This window comes from Spermophilus citellus, assembly GCF_964194105.1.
Source record: "Spermophilus citellus genome assembly, chromosome: 1".
Lineage (NCBI taxonomy): Eukaryota > Metazoa > Chordata > Mammalia > Rodentia > Sciuridae > Spermophilus > Spermophilus citellus.
This window is the reverse complement of record NC_138182.1, coordinates 225095873-225118672: the sequence shown is the minus strand read 5'-3', so window position 1 is coordinate 225118672 and position 22800 is coordinate 225095873. Positions and strand designations below refer to the sequence as shown.

General features: G+C 35.7%; 1 protein-coding gene across 1 annotated transcript in view; it reads right to left on the bottom strand.

Moving 5' to 3' along the window:
• Positions 1-19009, bottom strand: part of WDR41 (WD repeat domain 41) — a 45239-nt gene extending 26230 nt beyond the window's left edge. Inside the window, exons 1-3 of the mRNA XM_081307212.1 lie at positions 18668-19009; positions 16455-16570; positions 3250-3298 (exon numbers count right to left, since the gene is read on the bottom strand). Coding sequence (XP_081163338.1) covers positions 3250-3298; positions 16455-16570; positions 18668-18718 — 216 coding nt within the window. The 5' untranslated portion in view covers positions 18719-19009. The remainder of the gene's footprint in view (positions 1-3249; positions 3299-16454; positions 16571-18667) is intronic.
• Between the last annotated feature and the right edge of the window lie 3791 nt (positions 19010-22800).

The window sequence follows — 22800 nt, the reverse complement described above, 5'->3', positions numbered from 1 at the left end:
ATACAAAAAATAAAATGTTAATAGGTTCATCTTTCATAATTTAAATAATCTTAAATAACATTAAGAAGAGGGCTGGGGCTGTAACTCAGTGGTAGAGCCCTTATATAGCATATGTGAGGCATGGGGTTCAATTCTCAGCACCACATATAAAGTTCATCAACAACTTAAAAAAAAGAAATATAAAATACACATATATTCTGTTTAAAATTACTTATTCAAGACATAATTTTAGGGTTGGGGATGTGGCTCAGTGGTAGAGTGCTTGCCTAGCACACATAAGGCCCCAGGTTCAATCCCCAGCACCACAAAAACAAAAAAATGAATCAATAAATATATCATAGTTAAAAAAAAGACATAACTTGAGTTAAAACAATTGAACGGAATCTAAACAAGTGCTGAGAGAAAAGCAAAAAATAATTTTGATAATTTTCTAATGAAAATGCCAACTGTAGCAATATTTTATAGAGAATTTAAAGGAATATCCTTTCCTATGGTTTTAAGAATTGTGTACATGAAGCAAATATAATAAGCAATTTAATCTGTATAAAAACAACAGAAAGTCATTATTATCCATGTATATTATCTAACTCTATATTGTTATGAGTTGTGGAAGAAAATAACGTGTGTGTATATGTGTATATGTACTGACTAACCACTTATAGTTAGTTTCCACTCCATTTAACACCAGCCTCTATCCCCACCCATTCAATGTCTACCTCCATTAGTCTACCATTGATTTCCCAAGAAACAAACATACAAAAATAAAATGTAAATATAATATAAATTGCAAATCTTTCAAGGTTGCAGGATTTCATGAATGTGGTGAAAGTACAAGTGGACCTCTGTATCTACTAGTTCTGTATCCATGGATTCAACCAAATAAAAAATAGTTGGAGGACTCATTTACACACCCAAAAAATATTTTGTACTGAAAATATTTTTAAAAATTGTGTCTGTACTAAACATGTATAAACTTTTATTTCTTGTCCTTATTACTTAAATACAATGTAATGAGTATTTATATAGTATTTATGTACAACCTAGAGATGATTTAAAGAACATGAGTTTAGTATAAGAATACATATTTTATATGTATGTATGTATATATATTCTAAACCATTTTATGAGGGACTTGAACATCCATGGATTTTTGGTATGGGAAAGGAGGGCTGGAACCAATCCCTCGTGGATATTGGGAAACTGTAATGTTAATTGGCAGTTTTTTTTTTTGTTGTTGTTGTTGTTTTTAAATAACTTATTTTATTTATTTATTTATCTATCTATCTATTTATTTATTTATTTTTATGTGGTGCTGAGATCGAACCCAGGGCCTCACATGTGCTAAGCGAGCGCTCTACTGCTGAGCCACAACCCCAGCGCAAAGTCACTAAAAAAAAACTAACATGGATCTGACAGACTAGATAACAACAAAATAAATGTAAGTGAAGAAAAATACTAAGAGAATAATTTGAGAAACAAAGGATCAGGAAGAGAAGCCTTGGGGAAACTTGGTGAAGCCTTATGTATTTTGAAAAAAAATATTCCTTTCATTCTATTAAAGTCAAACATGAGAAGAATGCTATATTATGCTATCATACAATACTGAAATAAAAACTGTGGCTCTCACAAAAATCAATACTTGATTCATTCTGGAAGTCAGTGCATAGTTGCTGATGATCTAAATTTTGTTCAACAAGATTAAAACTTTTTTATAATTGCCATTCTGACTGGAATGAGATGGAATCGCAGTGTAGTTTTAATTTGCATTTCTCTAATTGCTAGAGATATTGGACATTTTTTCATATATTTTTGACCATTGGTATTTCTTCTTCTGTGAAGTACCTATTCAGTTCCTTTGGTCACTTATTGATTATTTTTTTGTTGTTGTTATTGTTGTTGTTGCTGTTAAGTATTTTGAGTTCTTAGTATAACCTGGAAATTAGTGCTGTATCTGAGGTACAGGTGGTAAAGACACCCTCTCATTCCATAGGCTCTCTGTTCAATGTTCTTGATTGTTTCCTTTGCAATGAATAAGTTTTTAGTTTGACACCATCCCATTTATTGGTTCTTGATTGTACTTCTTGTGCTTTAGTAGACTTGTTGAGGAAGTCACTTCCTAAGCCGATATGATGTAGGGCTGGGCCTACTTTTTCTTCTAGCAAGCTCAGGGTCTCTGGTCTAACTCTAGTCAGAATGGCAACTATCAAGAGTACAAGTAACAATAAATGTTGATGAGGATGTGGGGAGAAAGGTTCTCTCATTTACTGAGAAAGGTGGGACTGCAAATTGGTGCAACCACTATGGAAAGTAGTATGGAGATTCCTTAGAAAACTTGGAATAGAACCACCATTTGACCCAATTATCCCATACTCGGTCTATACCCAAAGGATTTAAAATCAGCACACTTCAGTGACACAGCTAAATCAATGTTTATAGCAGCTCAATTCATAATAGCCAAACTATAGAACCAACCTAGATGCCCTTCAACAGATGAATGGATAAAGAAAATTTTATATATATATATATATATACACATATATACATATATATGTGTATATATATATATATATATGTACACACACAACGGAATATTATCAGGCATTAAGAATGATTTTTATGGCATTTGCTGGTAAATGGGCAGAACTGGAGAATATCGTGCTAAGTGAAATAAGCCAATCCCCAAAACCAAAGGCCAAATGTTCTCTCTGATAATGTGGATGCTAACCCACAACAACTGTGCATAGAGAGGGTAAAAACAGAAGTCCATTGGATTGGACAAAGGGAAACGAAAGGAAAGGATGGGGAGGAGAATAAGAAGGACAATAGAATTAATCAGACATAACTTTCCTACCCTTGTATTTGAATATACAACCAGGGTAAGTCCATAACATGTAGAACCACAAGAATGGGATCCTAAATAGAATAAAGTCATACTCCATGTATTATAATATGCCAAAATACATTCTACTGTCGTGTAAAACTAAAAAGGGCAAATAAAAAAATAAATTAATTCTAAAAAAGGTTAAGACTTATTTTTAAAAAACAGCAATTATTTCTCATGAAAACTTGCCCTCTTTACTGTGAAATACTGGTCCTGTTAAATGAAATTATCCAAGTAGGCCTTTTCAAATATTGATTAGTCTCAAATGACAATGTTATGCAAATATACCCCATTATAGTATTTATATTTTAATACACAACTATATTGTCATATATTTATTACATGATTCATATATAATCAATACAAACCTGGGCATTCCAAATGACTACAATTCCATCATCCCCAGCAGATGCAAATCTAGTTAGAGGAAAAAAAAGTCAAGAAAAAAAAATCACTGATAAAATTTAATTGCCAAATTAACTAGGAACTATCAGGTCTTATCAATGGTATTTTACTCACTAATATTAATGAAGAATAGGTTCTTTAAGCTAATTTAACAAATATCTGTAAAATACCTTCAAAGTTCGATGCCAAGTTGTGGAAAAGACTACAGATAACAAAGACGAATGGGGGGAGAGAAACGGAGAGAGAAGGGAAAGCATATGGAAATGGTAGGAGACCTTCAAGGATACATAAAATTACAAGAGGCTATGAGGGGCAAGGGGGAGGGAAAAAAAAGGGAGAGAATTGAACAACAGCAGGGGAGATAGAGAGGGAAGATGGGAGGGGAGGGGAGGGGAGGGGTGATAGTAGGGGTTAGGAAAGGTAGCAGAATACAAAAGACACTAATATGGCATTATGTAAAAATGTGAATATGTAACAGATGTGATTCTGCAATCTATATTTGGGGTGAAAATGGGAGTTCAAAACACAATTTGAGTCTAATGCATGAAAGATGATATATCATGAGCTATGTAATGCTTTAAATAATCAATAAAAAATTAAAAAAAAAAAAAAAAAAAAAGTTCGATGCCAAGTAGTAAGGATCCAGAGATTAAACCACATTTATAGGGCTACAAAAAATAACCTGTTAGAAATGTAAACATGAGGTTATACATAGATGACCTCTGAAGTCATTCCTTGCTTTATAAGTCTATGGGGTTTTGTTTGTTTGTTTAGTGCTGGGGATTGAACCCATGTAAAGTCTATGATTTTAATAAATTTCTGAATAATGAAATAAAACTAAGAAGAACAGCTTCACTGACAGGAAATAACAGTCCAGGCAGGGATAGAACAGAATCATGTCTTTAGTTTCATTATTTCTATTATTTTCTCTCTAAAGGTATTTTAACTCTATTACTTCAAGGCAAGAGTTTTCCTTTGCTTATCCTGGCTCTTTGGTCTTTCTACAAAAGTTGTGTTCTTGGTTTGGAAAGCTTGAGGTTTTTTTGTGTTGGCAGTTTTTAACAGAGATTCTTGAAATTCAAAGAGGTAAAAGAAAGTTGTCTCATGGCGTGAAAAAAGAGTTGTGATAAACTCTGTTACAGATCATCTCTACTTTACCTCCCATTCTCACTATATAAATATAAGAATAATAATCTACATTCTGTAGAGTGAAAGGCATCCTTAACACAAATAATTGTCAAGAAAATAATCTGTCAAACAGGATTATTCATCATAGAAACTATTGTAACAAGATCAAGAAACCAAGCATTAAACTAACATGCTGGTATTAAAAAAAATCAAACTGTAAGCATGTCAATGTTATTAATTATGTAGAACACAAGTTTATAAATGAATTTTAACGACTCAGAATCAGTTCAAAGTTGTCCCCCAAATATCACTTTCATCCACTTGAATTCAGATTTGATTTTTTGAATAAGAGAAAGAAGTGGTAGTATACAGCTGTGGGATGCCACTCATGACTTATTTGAGTTTATCTGAGCATCTTCGTTTGACCTTGAGCCAGGGAGATTTAGGTTTGGCATTGCAAACTATTTTGTGACTCCTCCCACTCAATGGATTGCACAATGCATGTGGCCTCTGTCTTTGCTCAGCTAGGGAGACTGCTCTCTGGAGTGGGGCATAACCTGTTGGAAACTCGACAGACCACCTCCTACCTTATTTGACAAAGAACATTCCATGGAAAACCTTTGATGCTTCCCCTATATAAATAAAGCAAGCGTGGGCTCTCTTGCTCTCTTTCCAGTGTGGAAGCATGATCCCTAAAATGGAAGAGCCATCCCACCCCCGCTTTCTAAAATTATTTCCTGTGTCCTGTGGTTTCTTTGCCGTTTTCTCTTTCTTAGCTTTTATTTCACAGTCAGCCCACTTCACATAAAGGAACCCCAAATTTCACTGCCCGCGCGGGATGTGGGCAAAAGACAGCCAGCTATGAACTGCATATACCTGGCCTCTTATAGTTCATAACCATTAACAAACCATATTCCAGCAACAACTATGACATTTACAAAATTTGTTGTATGTACTTCCCTGCAAGATGATTAATGGGTTTCGCAAATCTGGGTATGCCTTAAATGTCTCCATTTAAGTGAACATTGTTGGTTGGACACATATCATTAAGAGAAAAGTAGAGAACACAGAAATCACTTTGTTCCTACAAGAGCTTCAATTCTTGTAGGAACTTATGTATCTCATGTTACCCCCCACATGAGACACATAAATTCTCATGATTTCAGTCATGTAACACCTTCTTTAACACTCCAAACTGTGCTTCAAATTGAAAATTCTCATACTGTTTTTAACTTTCCTTTCTAACTGTTGTCTTCACTGGTTTGGATAAGTTCCATACTCATTTCAAAACTCTACAATTAGATCTCCTACTGTTAGAGCTAAGAGGTTACCCTGGAAATAGATTTGTCAAACACAGTGAGATGGAGCCGATCAATAATTCTTTAATACAACACTATATTTTAAATGGCAAGGACCTTAAGGCTTTTCATTTAACTAGCTAGAAACCACACAAAGGGTTCATTTTAAATTCACGCCTCACATTCATATTTATTTCAAAATGTAAGAGATAAAAGATCTGATTAAAAAGAAAAATGATCATTTTAAGTTAAAAAATAATTTCCTATGCTTAATGACATACATTTTCTGAATCCAAATACTAAACAGTGCCTTGAGTATCAAAAGTAGTCACTGGAAGTAAATCTTTAATAACTTACGTTTCTGAGCCTATTGATTTCTTTTTATTTGTATAGTAACGGCATGGAAGGCAGCACTCAGGTCTTGAGTTTTCTTTGGTATAAAACATCAATTTCTATTGATTCTTTAAACTCTCATAATTGCTTTTCTCCCGTTTAGAAGGCTATAGGTTTAAAATACATACTTTTTTCTAACCCTGCTTTTTAACTTCTCATTATTGTTTTATCATGTTTGAATCTCACAATAAGAGATGGGTTCACAATGAAAGATAACAACCAAGAGTTTAGAAACGAATTACAGAGCACTCCACCTCAAATTTTAATTCAATCAATAGGGAACAAAAGTTAAATCTAAACAATGCTCAATAGTAATGCATGAAATCACAGCCAATTTTTTATTGTTCAGAGGTCAATTACCCAGTTGGCAACTTACTCAAGCCTTTCAATTTTGACACACACACATACACATTTTATATCCTCTCATGGTTGACTTTAAAATATATATATATATATATATATATATCTTTTTCTCTCCTCCATGGTTGCCTTTTTTTATTTTTTAGTCATTTCAGTATTTATTGATATTGCCTCCAAACAGGAAACATAAAGCTTTAAAATGCAAACCAGTATGACTTAGCTACATATTAGTATCTCTCATAAAAGAATTCATAAATGGTTAGGAGATCATCCATGGATTACAATTAGCCCTCTTAAAATGAAGAATAACTAAAAACTGATGCACTATCTCAGCCATGTACAACCAGATTCTAGTCAGCCAAGCACACTCAAACATCTCCCTATCAAAAAAATGAAAATTCAACTCAACAATTCCTAGTAAGATATATTGTAACTGCTGAAAGAAAGTAATGAAATATAAAAAAATAAAAAAAAATGTCAGTAAGGTTTAAGCTATTTAGTGAAAGGAAGAATGGTGACTATATACATTGCCATGATATTTTATATACTGATATTTCAAAACAATACTCTAATGGAATCCAAAGACTTAAAGCCTCAATATAAGATTTTGAGAAAAATGTTTCTTTATTGTTTAGCACAAAATGTATTGATTGAAAAAAATAATGTATTCAGTGAAATTCTGCACTAGGTTTAGGGAAATTTAAGAAGAATACTATGTGACTCTTGCCTTGAGCTCTCAAAATGTACTATATTTCAACAAATCTAAGATAACAGTGTGTAAAACACTCTATAATTATGTACCAATAAGGAAAAAATGCTGCCAATTATACTGAAAGATACCATCGATGAGATAACATGTCCAAATTTTAGAGATTATTAAAAATTAAGAAACAATATGCTTTTTGGAATAAAACATAGTAATTACCATATTTATTAATCTTCATGACACTTTACAGTCTAACAAATTTCTGATTATCTCTGGTAGGTTTAAGGTGCTAAAGACATGCTTGTCAAATGAATAAAGGCATGAATAAGCAAATACTTAAGTGTTACAGAGCTCTGTAAAATAGAATCCTTAATGGCATTAATGTAACATCATTTTTTCCTTTATCGTTATTAATGGGTCAATATATTATTACAACAAAAATAGAAATTAAAAACTTTTAAACCCAGAATCCCACCACACAAAAATAAATATTTTTATTTTTCCATATTCCCATCTAAATCCTATGTATATCCTTTAAGTTTCATCTTGAAACCAAGTTTTTAAAAATACTCTTTGAGTCTGTACAAATCACACACACACACACACACACACACACGAAAAATTACATGCATGAAAAACAAGTTTAACAAGGAGAGGCGCAGTTTAACAAAGACCTATTGCAGACCTTCTACAATGTTCCATCTTCTCTTCTACTAATTACGAGAATTTATTGAGTCAATGAGTAAATTTATTGACTCACTCATTCAAGAAATACTAATTAAGCACTAATTGTATATATGCTATATTCTGAAAATAAGGACCAATAAGAAATGGTTCTTGCTGTATGAAAATTCAGTCTAACATTATCCGTGATACTACCAGATCTAGATCAAGAGTCTACTGAGAATTTTCACAATAATTTCAATTTTCAGAAATCATTTCCCTAAACACCTTTTTGAACATCTTAGAATACTCTTATCCTTGTCAATTGTGTGCTGAAAGTACAACAGAGTTTCACAAAGATTTGTATAAAATAAAATGGTTTCACAAATAAATTCTATGTCTATTACTTAAATGCTCATTTAATAGTTATTACTCATGTGAAGGCATTTCAATTAAGACAAAGGTCCTACAAATTCAAATACAATCTTAAAGGATATAATAAAAAGCATAGCACTTGAACATAAATTTTATTCTACTCAATACATGCATAACTGTAAACTACTGGAAAAATCAAAATAGAACATGATTATGGCAGTCCCAGAGGTTAACTTTCTAACTAATCCCCCAGTACTAATGCGTTATTAAATTGTTATATTTTACAATAAAATAAAATTGAAAAAATGCTGTTATCAGAAAACAGACAAAACTGAAAAATTGCACAATTTCCATTTAAAAATTATTTTCATTTGTATGCTAGAATTACTTGAAGGAAATTACAAAAGTATGCAGCTAGAGACTTATAAGAGAAGTTGAACAACCAATAAAAAAAAAAAAAAAAAGAAACCTAGGAAAAAAAAAAAGGGGAAAAAAATGTTGCTTCTATCTAATAATGCCTTCACATGAAATTGAATTTCTTTTGCCTTGCCTAATAAAGGATAAAAAAAAAAAAGAGAAGTTGAAGAGAACTTTAAAGCATTTTCAGGAGTCAAGATATTGATGCCACTGATTCTTTCATTAGAATTACTTGAACTTAAAACTTTTTTTCCATGATTAAGAAAATTTATTATGTGGGCTGCGGATGTAGATCAGTGGCAGCACATTTGCTTAGCATGTGCAAGGCCCTGGATTTGATTCCCAGCATTGCAAAAAAGAAAATGCATTATGTTAACACAAGTCTCATTCTCTGCCCCACTATGTAGGTAAGAGAATGAATTGGACTAGCCTCTTCTGAGAATTCTCTAAGGATCTGTCTGTGAATACAGAGAGAACATTGTGGTCTGTTCTTATTTTTGAGGCAAGCCTACATCTAAGTAGGAGGCTTCCAACTGTACAGCTGTACCCAGTGATTCAGTGAATGAGTCTACCTACCTCAGGGTGAGGCATAGCAAACCCACTGTGATTGTTTATCAAAGTCAGTTCCTTTAATCTAACTTTTTATCAGTTACTTTTTTTTTTAGCTATTACTTTATTAAGCTGATGTTATGCCTAGCTGTGTGATTCCTGTTTCTGTTCTCAATCAATTCTGTCCTCAAAAGGAAACAGGTGTTTCACCATTGAATACTTGGAACATTAGTATCAAAATTTTTTTATTTCATACTGAAACAAAATACCTTTTAAATAAGCAATTTAATTTCCTCTAAACCAAAAAATGTTTTTAAACTTTTCTTTATGGAGAATTTAACATATACAAAAATGGAGAGACTATTTAACTGTACATTAAAAACAATAATATAATATCTGTCTTATATGATGTAGTATAATTATAATAAAAATTATCTGTCTTATATGATGTGGTATAATTATAATAAAAATCTTCCATGTACTCACAACCTGTCTTTAATATCTATCAAATGTTGGACAATACTGTTTCATTTGTCCCCCACCCAATGCCTCTTCAGCAGATTATTCTGAAGCACATCAGAGCCAATGTTATCTCATTTCATCAGTAAACATTTCAGGGTACAAACACTCATAAAGACTCTTCTTTTTTTAATATTTTTTAGTTGTAGATGGACACAATACCTTTATTTTATTTATTTATTTTTAAGTGGTGCTGAGGACCAAAACCAGTGCCTCACAAATGCCAGATGAGCATGCTACAGGTACGCCACAAACCCAACCCCATAAAGACTCTTATATCACCTTTAAAGTTAACATTTACTTCATTAATGTTACCACCCAGTGATGAAATTTTCCTGATTGTTTCATAATTTTTAAAACAGCTTATTAGAAATAGGATTCAAATAAAGTCTATATATTGCAATTAGTTGATGTATTTCGATAGTCTCTTTTATTTTTATTGACAGTTTCCATATATATTTTCCTTGCAATTTATTTATTGGAAAAAGGTTATCTGTCACGTAGAGTTCTTATAGTCTGTTCCTGGTCTGTTCTGAATTCTTGTGCTGGTTAGTTTCCCCATTTAGTGTCATTTAACATACACCTCTGTCCCCCCTGTGTTTTTAGTAGACTGACAGTTTGATCTAAAAACTTAATCAGACTCAAATTTGACTTTTTGGTAAAACCATATAATTGGCAGTTTATAAACTCCTTCAGGAATTGTAATTGCTGTCAGTCTTTGTATTTGTGTGTGATATTAATATCCATCAAAATCATTATCTAAATTTGTTATTTCATTTGAAATGATTAAGAGTATGCAATCGCCAAATACACCATTCTAATATAAGAATTATTTTCTGCAAAAGGCAGCTGAGAAAAAGACATAGACTATGCTCTCTACCCTCCCCATATTCATGGAAAACAGAACAAAAATCACCCTTGTGAACGTGCTTCTCGCCCACCTCATTTCCCATAGCAGGAAGGGCATACCAACCTCATCACTGGAGATGAGATGGCACCGAGAAAAAGTCTGCACAAACAAACCTTACTAACTGGCCCTTATCTACTATTAGTTTTCCCCATATATTTGCCTTCTCACAATTTGCCACTGCAAGACACTCAAAAGACCCTTCCTTCATGTTATTACTTCTCTATAAATTGATTGCTCTCCTGTTAAGATGCTATCTAAGCCCACATTTTAAGTACACCTTTGAGTTAAAGGAGAATTTAACATATACAAAAATTCTCAAAATAAAAAAGTTTGGAGAGATATAGCTCAGTGGAAAAGCACCCTGGGTTCACTCCCCAGTGCCAAAAAGGAAAAAAAAAATTAAGTAGCACTACTCACACCTATAGAAGTATAGCAGACCCAAAGATGTACCTTCTAGATTCCCTTTCAAGACAGGAATAGCTGCCCAACTGTGAAGAATGCAGTTATCTGACTGCCTCCAGCTGTTGACTTCAAGATCCATTTCAGCTTTCAAGTCAAAAATCATACTAGCTCACTGGGGTTCCAGGCAACAGGAGTTAAGCAAGATGATAGAAGCCAGGGGCACATTCTTCCTAGAGGATTCTCAGCAAACGTACAAAGGCCTAGTTATTTCCATACATACAAGAACTTCATTCAGGGGTAATCCTTCCTCCATCGCGGGCTATCAGAGGCTGTGACATCTGCATCTGAGTCTGACATAGCTCCCCCATCCCCATCCTGCCTCCTTCCTTCTTTCACTGCCACTTCTCTCTAATAGACCTTTTGCATACTTAATTCCATTTTAGTGTCTATTTCCCAGGAATTAGAAGAATCTACGTCATCTTGACTACTGATCTCTATTCTCTAAAGGTTAGCATAGGAGAAAGAATATTCTTCAGAATATCTTCTTGCTGGGGCTGGGGCTCAGTGGTAGAGCCCCTGCCTCACACATGTGAGGCACTGATTTGGATCTTCAGCACCACATAAAAAATAAATAAAGATATTATGTCCATCTACGACTAAAAAAAACAAAAACAAAAAGATGAAGCACATTGTTTTCAATGGATTATCAAACTATACTGTGTTGACTGTCTTGTGAATGTACAGCTCCACCAGCCACCCTAGAGGCATGTTTGTTCTCCAGTCTGGCACTTCATGGGTCATCTGATTCTTTTCCAGTCATGATCACCATCCTACATAACCTTGTATGCTTCCTGGAGGAGCAAGGAATGGTCAAATAAGCAACAGAGAAAACTATTCTTAAAATGTGTTATGAACTCAGTTTAGTTTAATGTGTCAAATGCTAGAGTATTACATGCAATTTTAGCACAGTCCATTTTTTGGAAGACTCTTGCTGAGGCTTAGCCTTCTTTAGTGATCTCCCAATCAATATGACCCTCACTTCATGTTCAAAAAATACTAAAGAAGAAAAGAAAAGGCAGCTGTCTGTTAGGTTATACAGGATTTATTTGGTATCTTCAAAAACCAATCTGAGAAAATTTTCCACTCACTGATTTTAGCTGAGCCACCGAGAAAACAAGAAAATCCTTCTGCAAAATTTTCAATAAAATGATATTATCTAAAGACCTGAAGCGTGAAACCTGGATTACAACTGCTGACCAAAAAAAAAAAAAAAAAACAAAACAAAACAAAAAAACAGAATATAATGCCTACAAAACTAAATGAAAATATAAAAAGTATAATGATATAAACTTTATTTTAAAACAAGAAATGTAGTTATATAATTTTTTATATTTTTAGTATTAGATGAACACAGTACTTTATTTTTGTAGTTATTTTTATATGGTGCTGAGGATCAAACCCAGTGCCTCACTAGTGGTAGGCTAGCGCTCTACCACTAAGCTACAGACCCAGCCCTGGTTCTATGATTTGATAATGTATTAATAATGTACATGTACAATAGTAAAGATAATTCAAAACTATCTAAACATTCCATCAACATGCAAAATTATGTGTTAATTTAAAAATTTAAGAGTGAAAAACATCAAGCTTTTAATTCTCTTCATAATAAATATTTAGTATATATAGATTTTCTTATGTCTGTCTTGTATCTTATGTTCAGGAATGACTCTTTTAATTCTTTTTTTTACTATAAAATTAAATTTTTTTAAAGCAAAACATGGAGTGAAAGTTCTATAGTTCTGCAACTGAAATATTTCACAACTAGTTATATATAAATTTGATACAGTAATGACATGTAAAATTAAACATTGTTCATGAAATCATATCATCACTGTAATGCAAAAGCCAAAAGGCTTTTTCATCTATTGTAGACATTTAAATTCAATGTAGTAGATAGCAAACATGGCCACAAATTATTTCCTCTTCCTATATCCACCATTTACAATAGGACTTAGTTGCTCCTCCCGTCAAAAGGAGAATTTATTTACCTACTCAGTGAATTTAAGTCAACTCCAGACTTCCTTCAGCCAATGAAATGGCAGCAAGCAGACATGAAAAGTGTCTTACTTGAGGGGTTGCCTTCCTGCTGGCATTAGAACTCCATGAACACTGTATGAACAAGGACATGATGACAGAAGGCAGTCCTGCCGCAGTCTGGCTGGGCACAATTCAGGAGCCACTTGTCAAAAGAAACAAACTTTATTTTTAGAACTACAAACTCCAAACAAAACAAGGCCGATTGGCTGGGTTGCGTGGGCGGAGCCAAAGAAGTCCCCCAATGAGCAGCTCCGTGGAGGAGCCAATCAGCTAGATGTTGCTGGGGCCGCTGTGAGCCAATCATCAGCTGGCAGTCTGAAGGGCAGGGAAACAGCCCAATGAACATCACCGCAGAGGAGCCAATCAGCTAGATGTTGCTGGGGCCGCTGTGAGCCAATCATCAGCTGGCAGCTGGTTGCTGGCAGCTGGAAGTTTGCTGGGGCCCCTTTGGCTGTGGCTCTCAACATTTCCCCCTCTCTGTTTAAACAACAAGCATGTGGCTTGGGGACCGTGCCTGCCTTAGGTTGTCCAATACTACATATGGTCCTTACCCATCTTCGGATGAGCTGACCTCAGGGCGTCAGCCTCCTGTCTTAGGTTGGTACCATTGTAATTGGATCTTACCCGTCATTGACTACCGGTCCAGTATACAGCCACACCTGTGGAGAGGTCTTTGTCATGACAAGCAGAAGGGAGGAAGATACACCACGCCAATACCACAAGTCAGGATGGTGCCTGGCATTTTGCCAGGGGGAGTGGTTTGGGAAGTAATGCCAGCGAGCCATTAAGTGTGGAGATTCCTTATTGGTTGACTGATGTATCTAGTTTATGTTAATTAGATAAGCTGTGTGGAATGTATAAATATCGCTCCTGTCCTACAATAAACGGCTTCCACTCCTGCTGTATCAATCTACACAAGTTGTTCATTACCCCCTGGTTATTTTGCTGCAGCCGGACTGTGGCAGAGTCCCCCAGCTGGGACCACTGTAAAGCAGCCAGCCCCAGCCAATCTATCAGCTGACCATGGATAGGCAAGTAAACCTGGCCAAGATCAGCTAATTCTAGTACAGATGAAGAGACTTACCCAGCCAAGCCTGACCCAAACTGCCATCCTACAGAATAATTAGCTAAATAGATGATGGTTGTTTTGTTTTAAACCAGTGTGATATCCCAAGACAATTGGTAATTGATATACTCATCTATAGTTTTTTTTTTTTAAAGAGAGAGTGGGGGGGGAGAGAATTTTTAATATTTATTTTTTAGTTTTCGGTGGACACAACATCTTTGTTTGTATGTGGTGCTGAGGATCGAACCCGGGCCTCACGCATGCCAGGCGAGCGCAATACTGCTTGAGCCACATCCCCCGCCCTATAGTTTTTAATTTATAGAATATTTACTATATCAGGGAATAACTGATTATATATGAGCTTTACTATGGAGTAAATATAATCAAGTATCTGTCAGTCTTTGTTCAATGATATTATTTTACAAGCTGGCCTTTCCTAAAATTTATTCTTCTAACTATGCAATAAGAATAGCAAGAGGGCACTTCACAGAGGACAGCCAGCCATGAACATGGTATCTTAACAATCTATATAAAATTTAAATATCATATACATTTATTACTGAACATATACATTTATTTAACTCTCCAAGACAAGATGATTTTAGGATTTCTTATGGCCTAAATATTATTGATTTTAAGAAATTATCTGGATGTTTTTCTAACTTAACAACTTATTAGGGTAAAATATGGTATAAGAAAACTTTAGGTACCCCAAATGCTACCTTTGCAGAGATGTTTAGTTTCCTGCATAAATGACCATTCAAATAAATAAACAAAATGTCTCTAAAGATATTTTTTAAAATGAATATTACCAAAAAAAAAAAAAAACACCGCCTGTAAGTTGTCATACTATGTTTAACACACTGTGATTTGGTTCGCTTGCATCACAAAAAGAAAACAGTGTTGACAGGCTAATAGTAAATATGAGGTAAACCTTTTCAAGCAAAAGTTGGGAAACAAAGTGTATAATAATTTCATTGGCCTCTGGTTCCTATAAGAGAGCCTCTAAACCCTTGGAAATGTCCTAAGTGATAGGAGTTTCTTCATTATTCAGGAAGGGTGTCTTGCACTACATCTTAGTTTGTGCTATCAGGATGACTTACTGTGGGCTCTTAGATAATTTGAGAATAGGGGCTGGCCACACTGGAAAGATGAACCTTGAGTTTGGAAAGTTTGGGCTTTGTGCTTCTGCCACAGGATATCAGACTGACTTTTCAACCTCTAGTGGGGGTATAAGATGGGAGAGGAATCTGAGATTGAGTTCAAATCATGGAGTCAGTGATTCCCACAATCATGTCTATGCAATGATGCCTCAATAAAAAACTCTAGACATTCACAGCTCAGGCAAGTTCCAGAAGGGCAACAGATGCTGAGGACATTGAGACTTTGCATTTGGGATGCTCCTAGGCCTAGCCCTATACATTTCTTCATTTGGCTGGGCCTGATTTGTACCCTTTATAACAAAAGTATAATCATAAGCGTAGGGCTTTTCTGAGTTCAGTTCCAGCTACAGCCCCAGCCCTCCACTATCATCTTTAATTCTTTAATTTTTTTGTTTGCCTTTGGTACTTTTTTTTTTTGAGTGACTGCTATTGTAATTATTTCTAGTTCTGACTTAAACTTCTGCTATCTATTGACCTTATCTTCTTTCTGGTATTTATTTATTTAATGTCGTTTGTATTTAATTACTTTGACTATAAGCTGTGCAGTTCTGGTTGAATGTGGAGTTAGGTCAGATCCCACAGGTAAAGGGCACAGTCCTCTATAATATTTCCCTCACCTTAGTCACTAGCCATGATCTGGGTTCCCAGGCCACCCACACTTCTGACCAGCTGTCTACAAGTTCCTATTGTCCCTGATCCTCAAGTTGTGAAACTTAAGGATCATCTTAATGTGCAGTTGTGAAACTTGAGGATCACCTTAATGTGCAGTTGTAATTCCAATCCAAATTTTAAAGTTATTCACTTCTTATAACCTAACATAAATATTTCTGATAACTCTAAAAAACAAAACAAATATAACCTCCAAATCACCAGAAGTGACAGGCAGATATTGGGCAAAAAAGACTTTAGATACATAATTCCCCCAAGATGCAGAGCTCAATTTCAATTTCTACTGTTACATTTTAAAAAATTGTTTGCATTTCTCCAATTACTAGATGGAGTTTTGAAATTTTAGAAAAGGTGGATTAATTTAATAGTTGTTATAGTTGTTTTTAATACAAATTGTCCTTAAAACTCTTTCTAAAGAAAAACAGTTTCAATTAGACAACTGGAGTCTCTTACCTGTAGTCATCTAACTGTACCAGAAATCGTACAATATCATGATGAGCTTTCAGTACAAGCAGCTCAGTGTAGGGGTTCTGAGTTTGTTCTTCACCTATTGTCTGTAATGGAGATTTCTTATAATGGGGGAAAAAAGGCAAAAACAAAAGAGAAAGAGATAAAATGATTTATAACTGCATGGTATATACTTAGGAATACAAGATTTTTAAAGCCATAAAAATTATGTTCTAATATCAAGTATAAATTCTCCTATTATCAATTCCACATAACACATTTTTCTTACCACAAATTAATAAATTTTATTATTTTCAAGTCACAAATTTACAAATTTATTTTATGTATATTAAATCTTAATAAACATGACTTTAAAAACTAATGGGCCAATCCAACTCAAATATTTTAGAATGAGTGTTTCTCAGTTAAAACTTTTCAGAAGTAAAACTGCAGATCAACAGTAAAATGTAGACTGAAATACCCCATTGCAAGCACTCAACACATTTGCTAATGAATAAAGGAAGGAATGAAATCATTCATGAAGGAATGAAATCATTCATATTCATGAATTCAACTCAATACTGATAAAAGATAATTGATAATATTTACAGACTACTATGTGATAGGTCATATGTCAGACACCCTGCTAAGCATATGTGCATGTAACAAAAATTCTTTAAGAGCAGTCTCAATGCCATTTCTGGAGTCAAATTCAGTACTAGTTCATGATAAAATCCTGTTTTTAACTTCTAAATCAAAGTTAGACAAACCTGACACTACTGACACTTTGAAGCAGATTATCCTTTGTTGCTTAGGGCTATCCTGTTCATTTTAGGATACTTAACAACATCCCTGTCCCTGGTTTCTACATTTAAATGCCAACAGGAAACAACCTACACTCCATATCCATTTTCTTCCCTTACTCCCTAAGCTGTGACCATCAGAAATGTCTCCAGACATTGCCATACATACCCTGGAGGGCAAAATCACCCTAGGATTGAGACCCACTGCTTAACCTGGAAGCCTGGATACAAAGTTCTCACATAAAATTAGGTAAAATTATTAGGTTCTGATAATGTACAAATTCAAAGCAGTTACACAACTGAAGTAATTTTACAGGTAGAAATGAACAAATTAACATGTATCAATGTTTTCTAAAAAAATCTTCACAACAGCAATTTTCTCCAATTGTTATCCAGTGTTTATCCTGTCTTCCTTTTAGCAAATGTTCAAATGAGAAAAATAAAAATGGTATAAACTGCTTCTTCCAAATGAAAGCTTGGCAGGAATGGCAAGATTGTTTAATCAAATTATATGATTAATCAAGTAAATATCAAATTGATATATATATCATATATGGTTTAATCATCCACAATTCTTCTATAACCTGAAAGACTTCAGTCTTCTGAAGAAATGTTTTCTTTAAAAAAAAAAAAGGCAATAAACCTCAACTGCAAAGATATGAGGAAGTTAAAACAGAGAAGTTAGGTCGCTTACTCAGCAACAACCAATTTTTTACTTTAGATAAATATTTCCTATGAGAAATAAATTGAATTAAACAGAAATTCTGTTCTTGTGTGGCATATAAAATATTCCAGATCTCAACATTTTTAAGGCAGCAAAATTATTCTACTTGCATTTCAAATGTAAATATCATTACATGATGTGGTCTATTCAATTATCCAAGCCCGTGAAGAAAGTGTGACTATGGAACCAAAAACAGATGTTAAATTAGGAAATCATATTCTTGATTTTGAAGCAGACTATTGTTTTACATGGCATCCTTTAATTAGTTCTTGGGTAACCAAATCGATTTTATATCCTCTAAGCAAATGTCAGTTGACGTCGGGAAGAGGTTCCCATATTATACAAATACCCCAAATACAGGGCGGAGCGTTCCAGTCGCCCCTGGTCCGTCTCCAGTTCAGGCTGATACTTTTTACACTGAAATGAGACGGGTGGAAGCAGCCAGACCTGACCACCAGCTGACTCCCCAAGCCAGTCCTTAGTGACTTCCGCTACCTCTCAGGGTCGCAGAGGGGTACCGCTGGCCGAGAGCCCCGGCCTGCCGCCCCGCGCCCCGCGGCCTCCGCAACGTCGCGCGCACGCACGCAGGCCCCGCCCCGCCCCGCCCGGGCCAGCCCGCCGGGACTGGGAGCCCGAGCCACCGCTCGGCTAGTGTGGCCTTTCGGACGCAGGGAAAGTCGCCCGGGGTTTACCTCGGCCAGTCCCTGAGGCTCGCGGCCTCCCCCGATCAGCCATCGCAACATCCGGCCGGCGGCGGCTTCTCGCCGGATCCAGGCCCCAGTCAGCCCGAAAACCACCCGGACAGTGACGCAAAGGAAACACTAGTATTTGCCGCCTGGAATTAGCCCGCGGGCGTAGGAATGCAGAGCGGAGAGCACAGAAGGCGTGGGAATTTTGTTCCTAAAGTGCTCCTGTACCTGACCACGGAGGATTAGTTTGGGGAGCCGCCGCCAAAGCCTAGGGTTTTGGCAGCAGAGGTCCCAAGTGAGCACGCGCTAGGGCGCCGCCCGTCGGCTCCGGAGCTTGGGTAGCTCCAGCGTCCCCTGGTGGACGTGAGCGGCGCAGACACTAGAGAGCCCAGTGAGGCAGCAGGGTAGAGGCAATAGTGCCTTCCCAGTTAGGCTTTTGTATTCTTCATTTGGTTGAGGGAGCAGGAGACATCCCCGGTTTCCCAAGAGCTGGCTGGAGAAGGTGTACTGAAATAGGCTTCTGCATCTGCACGAATCTGGTGGCACGTGTGTACACCAGAATAAATCTGACCAACATTTGTCATGTGTTAGAGCCCAGGTGCTGTACCAAGGCTTTACATGGATCTTCATAATAACCCTGTAGTTCCAATTTTATAGATCAAGAAATGGAAATTCTGAAAGACTAGATAATTTGTCTAATGATAACAGGACGTAGCTGAAGTGAAACTGGAACCTCATCTCCAAGCTCTAGAAACAGTTCCTGATTATATGCTTCTTCATTATATGCTAAACTAACACAGAATCTTTCTAAAACTAGAATTGATTTTATTGTCTTTCTTTCCTTTTTTCTTTCTCTTTTTCTTACTTTCTGTGCTAAGTATCAAACCCAGGACTTCACTCATATTAGGAAACCACTCACCACTGAGCAATATCCCCAACCCCAAATACTTTGACACTAAATTTTCTTAGGTAGCCAAAGGGCAGTGGTTCTCCCCCATGGCTGCATATCAGAATTACCTGGTTTGATTTTGGAAAATGTAGGTTGCTGGCTTCCACCCAGACCTATAAAAACAATCCCTATGGCTGGAGTATAGGAATCATGGTTTGGTGAATGTTCATTAGAGGATTTTGATAGTAACAAGATTTGAGAAAACTGATCCAGGGCCTACTTATACATCTAATATATTTTTAAAACTTCATGTGTGTCTACGTATTTGTTAGATTCAAATAAGGTTCCTAGCAGTAAGTTCCTGTAAAGAATCTAAGCAAATGTTTCATCCAGTGCATTAGTACAACAAATATATGTTGGGCACAGGTGTACTACAGATGCAAAAAATAATCACTAGGATTCTCTGGGAACAAGGCAAAAGGTCCTATGCACCCATAAGAGAGGCCCATTCAGTCTAATTTAAGGTTTGTTAGTTGTAGGCTACTACATAAACTGACAGTTCCTGTAGGACTGGGATCTCTTATGATTCACCTTTGTATTCCTTGGGAACACTTCAAAGAATCAGGAGAAGGTTGTCTTCTGTGTGCTAGTCCAAAATTGAAATACGCATGCAAATGAAGATAGATCAAAGAGAGACTAGCCCCTAGAAAAATAAGTCTTACTTTTACAGAAATACCAGGAATTCCTTTCTGGAAGAAATATCTTCAAGCAAAGCAACATGGTTGCCCAGATGACCTAAATTTTATCCTCAATTTTCACATTTTGTAGGGGTTTATCCACTATCATGATACTCAGAGCTAAGGAACAGTCTTCTGACCTTAAAACACCAGTCCAGGGATAAACACTTCCTCCCTTGTTTCCTTTTACCACAGCTTAGAACGTTATGAAAGATTATACTACAGTGAGCTGGGCACAGTGGTGCATGACAGTAATCCCAGATACTTGTAGGGGCTAAGGCAGGAGGATCACATTTCGAGGCCAGCCTTGACAACTTAGACACTGTCTCAAAGTAAACAAATAAAAAAGGAGTGGGGATGTAGCTCAGTGAGTATCCCTGTGTTCAATCTCCAGTACCAAAAAATAAATAAGATTATACTAGAGTGATGTCAAGGAAGTTAGGAAAGTAGGAAGTTCCAGGAACTCATTTCTCCAACTAAGGAACAATTATACTGGCATAAACTGTGTGAAGAAATAATTTTGGAACACCAGAGTCTATTGAAGCTTTATAGTTTCCAGGATAAATCTTGACTGGCACAGAGGCTGGCCAACCCTCATCAACTGAAGAAACTTTCAGGGAACTTAAATCGGTGACTTTTTCCTCCCCCTGCCTGTTTTTCCCTTTTTGGAACCAGACATTTAAAGATTAGGACATGTAAAAGCAACCTTGTACATGAGGATTTCTGGAAAAAAGTTACTTCACATACCCAGGGGAAAATATAGATTCAGAAAAGACCCAAGAAGACCTTGAGCTTTCACCTCAGGCTAATCTCTGGCACAGGGACAAATTTAAACAATCAAAAAGTAGTTACCACATTATAAGATTCAAATGTCCACAAAAGTAGAGAGTGAAAAAGAGATAGAAAAAGAAAAATTTAAAAGCACAAGACATACAAAGAAATGGGAAACTATGGTGTACTGAAAGAGCAAACTCAATCAACAGAAACCATCTTTGAAGAAGCCTATACCATTAGACTTACTAGACAAAGACTTTAAAATATCTAATTTAAGGATGCTCAAAGAGCTAAAGGAAAATGTGAACAAATGGTTCATGGGCAAAATAAGAATATGAATAAATAAAACAAAATTATAAAAAAGAAAGGAAATTCTAGAGCCAAAAAAAAAAGGAGCTGAAATAAATTCACTGGAAGAGTTCAAGAGGAGATTTGAATAGACAGAAGAGTCAATGAAGATATTTGAAATAGGACAATTGAAATTATTAAATTTCAGAAGCTAAAAGCAAAAAGAATTAAGAAAAGTTAATACAGCCTAAGGAACCTATGTAACCCCATCAAATAGATCAACACATGAATTATGGGAGTCTCAGAAGGAGAGAGGAAGAAATACTATTTGAAAAAAAATCTTGACTGAAAAGTCCCAAATTTGATTAGAGATATTAACCTGTAAATTCAAGAAGCTGCATTAACTCCAAGTAAAATAAAGACATCCACACTGAGACAGATTATAATCAATCTGTTTGAAAGATAAAGACAAAAAAGGGAAAAAGATTGAGAGCTGAAAGAGAAGCAACTCTTCACAGAAATCATCAATTGGGTTAATGTTAAGGTTTCCATATGAGGCCTCCCCCAAAAGCTCATGTGTGAGAAATGCAAGAAAGTTTAGAGGTTAAATAATTGGGTTACAAGAACCTTAACCCTTATCAGTGCATTAATCCCTGAGAGGGATTAAGTGGGTGGTAACTGTAGGCAGGTAAATTGTGGCTGGAGGAGGTGAGTCCCTGGGGACATGTTTTGGGGGTTTATATTTTGTTGTCTTTGAGCAGAGCTCTTTCTCTGAGCTTTTGGTTGGCCATGTCCCCAGCTGCTTTCCTCTGCCACACCCTTTTGCCATGAGGTTCTGTCCCACTTTGAGCCCCAAGGAATGGAGCCAGCTGTCTATGGACTAGACCTCTGAAATTGTGAGTGCCAAATAAACTTTTTCTCCTCTAATTGTTCTTGTGAGGTCTTTTGGCCACAGCAACAAAAAATCTGACTAACATGGTTGTCAACTACTACGTTATCATCAAAAATCTTGAAAGCCAGAAGGCACTCAAAAGTGCTGAGAAGAAACAAAAAACTTTTCAACCAACAATTTTATGTCCAGCAAAACTGTCTTTTTAAAACAAGGAAGAAATTAAAACATTCCCAGGTAAGCAAGAGTTGAGGAAGTTTTTGACATAGAACTGCCCTGTAAGAAATGCTAAAGGAGGTCTTTGGGGTTGAAGTGAAAGAATGCTAGACAGTAATTTAAAGTCACATGAAGAAATGAAAATCTGTGGTAAAGGTAAATGCATGAGCAATTACAAAAAGATCACATAATTGAAATTTTTATTTATAACCACTTTTGTTTATGATTTAAAGGATAAATGCATAAAAATTATTAATTGATGTTATTGGATGCAGATGTATTAAGATGTGATTTGTGCTGCCAATAGGAAAGGAAGAATGAAAGTATAAAGGAGCAGAGGTTT